The following is a 5,333-nucleotide window of genomic DNA, read 5'->3' on the forward strand; positions in this document are numbered from 1 at the left end:
CAAGTGCTTAAAATGTTTGGACAGCAGCAAGCAGAGACAAACATTTGGTTCCAGCCTCATACAACTATGTTCAGCAGGCACATGCTTCATGAAGTGTACTGTACCTTCTGATCCATAAAATCCCTGCTCTTTGCATTATGTATGTTACATCCAAAAGAGTTTTAGCAAAATATGCAAACATGCCAGTTCAATTCCTCTGAAATATATAAACATGTATACGAGAATTGATGAATGACTGTTAACTTGATGCACTCACTGAAACCTCAGAACAGTTCTGGCAGTTATTCACTCAGATAGCACATCATTTACAATAAAGACAGCAGTCTCTATCTTACCCAAGAGCTGGCTTGTGCCAGACAGAGCAATTGGCTCACAGTTGGGGTGATGTAACAGTTAATCAGTACAAGATTCCAGTATTTAATAAATGTGTGATGTCAGCCTGGGTACATATATCAGAGTGAGGGATGAAGTGAGGTCGGGAACCCAGCAGGATTGCTAGCAAGAACTCCATCCACCTCCTTCACAATGCTGTCAAACATCTTTAACTCAAGGGCTATAGCAGTGTGCATTGGGGTGCTAATGCTCAGCTATCAGGTAATATACAAGACTATATCATAATGCAATGCAGTTCCTTTTATGATTAATACACTGGGATTTGCAGCTGTCAACATTAATTTACACAAATGTAAACTGGGGAAACTGATAGTCAACTTTAGACCAAGGTAAAAGCTTTTTTTTAATGCATATAAGCTTTTTTTTAATGCGTATAAACCTTGTGAAAGTGTACCACAGTAAATGTGCATGGCAATGTTGCAGTCTGGCTTTTCCCATGGTTATGCTATGCATTTAACATAGTTTACCATGATTTGCTATACCATACCTCCCTGGGATTTACCATGCTTTCACTATGCTTTTACTGTTGTAAACTTTTATCAGGGCAAATATGGTAAGTTACAGTATTGGAAAGCATGGTGAAAACTGTTTAAAAAGCACAGTAAACAATATAAGCATGGGGGGAAAAATGGGTAAATGACCCTGCTCCACTTGTAATGTTCTTTGAGCTATTCCTGTGCTGTAGATCCAGCTTGCTACTCGTGAATGAGCAGCGCATTGGGAAGTTTCTTTTTGAGCGCTGCAGCCCCAGAGCTGAAGAGAGCTGGAAAGACCAGCGATATTGGGATATTCATCCGTAGACTTTGCTCAGTTCAGATTTTTGACTGTTTGACTGATGTGGAAATAAGCACAGAGGAAGGTCGTCTACATGAACAGAACCTAAACAAACAACTTAATTGTTGATTAGCTAACTGAACCTTAACCCTTTCTGTCCTGTGTTTCATTCACATGGTAACACTGAGGATTCCGATATTTAGAGACTGAATGTTACTTACATTCTGGGTTTTTTTTTTTTTTACTTGTGTTGAAATTTGATTAGCTTAATTACCCAAAGTTGGTCAAAATTGTAATTTGGCAGGGTAAAACTGCACCCATACATTTAAAAACAAAAGTATAAGAAACGCAGACACACTTTAATGCCTTTTTGTCTCACAAGGTTACATTGCAGTAAACTGGGGTGAAATTGAAATCAATCCTATTTCTTGAAAACTAAAGATAGTGGGGTGTATTCGGTTAATCTAAACAGTGGGGAATCAAAATACTGCCAGCGTTGAAATATTAAAAATAGGACCAAACTTGGCATTTTACTACAAGAAACTCACACACACTGTAACAGGAGTTTCCTTGTTTTACTGTTTTTAGATCTCAGATCAAATGAATAGGATGTGAATTCCTATTGCATATCATGTAGAAGTATGAACATCTGTATTATGAATTCCATATTTATATAGGTATATTTTAAATACTAATAAAAGCAGTGGACTATTACAGGAATAACATGCATTGAATGAGCACAGTATGAAGTATGACTGACTGCATTTCCTTTTTGCCAGGTCTGCTCAAGTCCCATCCTGAAAGCTGATTCCTCAAGTGTGGTTGACAGTCCAGCCTCCCTCAGCTTGCAGGCTCTAAAGCGGTTCGCTCGGATGACCCCCCTCTGGAGAAACATTGGTACCAAACCCCATGGAGCGTACTGCCAGCACCACCACGAGTGTTCAACCAAGATCTGCAGGCAAGTGCTTGTGCTGTTGTGTGTGATATACTCTATTCTCATCCGTTTCATACAGTGAGCAAATGAGAGCTTAACTATACAGGCTGTGGGTCAACAGGGGTAGCCAGGACTACACTGGTTTCACTTGACGACACCTGCAAAGTGTTTAAATGGTTCCAATCCTCAGTGATTACCCTTGTAAAAGTTTTCCCTAGTGAAAGCATAGCAAAATGTAATACAGCACAGCAAAAGCATGGTAAAGCATAGGTAAGCAGTGTTAAGCACAGAGAGGTATGGTGAAACTTTGCAGAACATGGTAAACTATGATAAATGCAGAGGATAACCATGTATGTATTCGTGTTCTCAGATGTTGTTTATATGTTAATAGATTTGCAAACGCAAATACACTTCCATGACATGCTGTCGACGACCCGTTTCTGAGGTCGACCGTTACTTTTGTATTTCACTAGTTCACTATTTGGTGCTACCCCTACTCCATACCATATATAGGTCCAGAAGGGTCTATCTGAAATCAGCATTGGTTTAACATGAAGCCTTTTCATTGACTGAGTTTCTCCTTCTTGACAGGGAAGGCCATTGTTCATTGAACCAGAACTTCAAATCCTAAGAGGAGTGAGAGTCTTATTTGGAAGCATGAAGAAATACGAGCAAGTGATGGACGGCAATTCTTAACTACTCCAGTTATTGAAATATTGAAATAATATCAGTACTGTATATGTATATATATATATTTGCTATGTTATATAATCAATGTGAATTGGAAAACAGGACTGTTTCAAATTTTATGAGGAAAGGTTATTATGAAAACTCAAGTGTAGAGCACTTTGTTATGGTATCAAGGTACTAAAAAACAAAAGGGTTGCTGTTTAATGCTTATAAAAATGCTGTATTCTACCAAGACGCCTGGAAGCAAAAAGTATGCTAGGCATTGACTTGGGTAGTCCAGATTGTGTAAGTTAATAAATGTTAATAATAAACGATTTCCAGCTTCCTTTTGTAATATAGGAAACTTGCAGTAGATCAAGACAAGCGCCCCAATATTTAGTAAACTGACATGAACAGATTTGTTAATACAAGAGACAATGGAAGACATCGAATTCCCTTTTTTTTTTAAACTGAAAAGACCTGAATGTACGAGAAGACAAGTTAGCCGGAGTCAAGGTTTTTATACCAGCAAGAGGTTCGGTTTTCTCCAAATCCAATCAATGTGTTTCTGAGCCACTTAAGACTTTGGTTGCTTGCACTAATGGCTTTAAAGAGTGGGGTGTAAACAGTTTTAATAGTCATGTTAAAAAAGCTACTTGTTTTTGGTATGATCAGAACTGTTCAAGTGAGGGAAATTGTCATTAAAACATTTTTAAAGCATAAACAAAGCTATTGAGCACTTTTGTTAAAATGAAAAATCCCTAATTAATGATTACTGCAGTATACCATGGTGAAAGCATAGCAAAGATAACCCACAGCTAATTATTAAGGTTACCATGGTAAAGCATGGAAAAGCACATTAAACTGCAAATTGCAGGGCAGCAGTGTGGCGTAGTGGTTAGGGCTCTGGACTCTTGACCGGAGGGTTGTGGGTTCAATCCCTGGTATGGGACACTGCTGCTGTACCCTTGAGCAAGGTACTTTACCTAAATTGCTCCAGTAAAAACCCAACTGTATAAATGGGTAATTGTATGTAAGAATAATGTGATATCTTGTAACAATTGTAAGTCGCCCTGGATAAGGGCGTCTGCTAAGAAATAAATAATAATAATAATAATAAATTCTGTGCAAATTGACCATGACGGACCTTTTAAAAAGGAAAGCCCTCCATGTATTTTTGCATGGCTCCCAATTCACAATTTCAGCCAGTCAGTACATTACAAAGTAGGTCACCGTAATCCATATGAACAATGTGGCTGGAAATGTCAGGCTCAATGTTCCAATGCAGCCGCTGTGAGGAGAGAGAGACCTTTACCCAAGTCTGCCAGCAGCAGCCTGTCAGACATCCAGTCATGTCATTTGGTATAATACATGCTATAATACATCATCCACTGTTTCTATACACACTGTACACAATGGCCTCAAATATAGAGAGAAGATGGGTATTGTCAACTCAGCAATCTTTTTGTAGTGCAGAATAGCAGAGGTGAGAGAGAGAGAGAGACTGAGACTGACAATTGTTAAGCATGCTGGCTTTTAAGCCAGCACAATACTTGTTTGTTCATTCACTGTTTGTTTAGTGTTAGTCCGTTCTGTTTGTCTATTTAGTTTGGCTCAAAGTGCTGTGTGCTGTTTTGTTCAACTGTTTTATTTTCTGTGTATGATTAAAACGTGCAGTCAAGCACATTTCACCAGATCACCTCGCAGTGCTGCGTTTCTTCCTGGTCTGACGTCACCCCACACGCCTAGTCTGAGGGTCAGCTGTGGCCAAAAAAAAATGTCTAAAGGAATTCTTTCATCACTTCCTGCTTTCACTCATAGATTCAAAGAAAAACTGGGACAGCAAAAAAAAAAAAAACGTACAATAAATATTACAAACACTTTCAAAACTGCACTTCTGGTCAACTATAGTGTAAGGATTATTGCTCACATTGTCAAACAGGTAACACAGTAATAATGATACATGATGTGATATGGAACAGAAAAGCCAGAGAACTTGTTGTTATGTTATTTTTTTTAAATTGCTCTTCCTGCAGTGATTTAGAGCACAGATCTCAAACCCCAGTGCAATATAGCGTCCATTTTGAATAGAGCTTTGAAAACAGATTTTAAAGTTATGTGTAAAAAGTATATTTTTTTTGGAACCCCACTACTTACTCTTTAAGTAGTTTTCCCTGCAAGAACTCAAACTCCCAAAAGCAATTTACATTTGTCGACTGCGTTCTTTTAATAAGAAGTGCATTATGGAAAAGAGTGCAAAAGTGATGATAATATACTGTATATTTGTATTAAGTAAGTATTTACTGGAATGATTGTGTTAGCACCATGTACAGACGTGCTCAAATTTGTTGGTACATTGAAATAATGCTTCATTCCTCCTGAAAAGTGATGAAATTAAAAGCTATTTTATCATGTACACTTGCATGCCTTTGGTATGTCATAGAATAAAGCAAAGAAGCTGTGAAAAGAGATGAATTATTGCTTATTCTACAAAGATATTCTAAAATGGCCTGGACACATTTGTTGGTACCCCTTAGAAAAGATAATAAATAATTGGATTATA

At 37.8% G+C, this 5,333-nt stretch overlaps 1 protein-coding gene across 1 annotated transcript; it reads left to right on the forward strand.

Annotated features, from left to right (window-relative positions):
- Positions 1 to 433: 433 nt before the first annotated feature.
- Positions 434 to 3,498, forward strand: LOC117430844 (liver-expressed antimicrobial peptide 2-like). The gene is made up of 3 exons (XM_059001508.1): positions 434 to 594; positions 1,947 to 2,125; positions 2,693 to 3,498. The coding sequence occupies exons 1-3, from the start codon at positions 526 to 528 to the stop codon at positions 2,730 to 2,732; spliced, it is 288 nt and encodes a 95-aa protein (XP_058857491.1). The 5' UTR covers positions 434 to 525; the 3' UTR covers positions 2,733 to 3,498.
- Positions 3,499 to 5,333: the final 1,835 nt, after the last annotated feature.

This window comes from Acipenser ruthenus, chromosome 26 (genome assembly GCF_902713425.1).
Source record: "Acipenser ruthenus chromosome 26, fAciRut3.2 maternal haplotype, whole genome shotgun sequence".
NCBI classification, from domain to species: Eukaryota; Metazoa; Chordata; class Actinopteri; order Acipenseriformes; family Acipenseridae; genus Acipenser; species Acipenser ruthenus.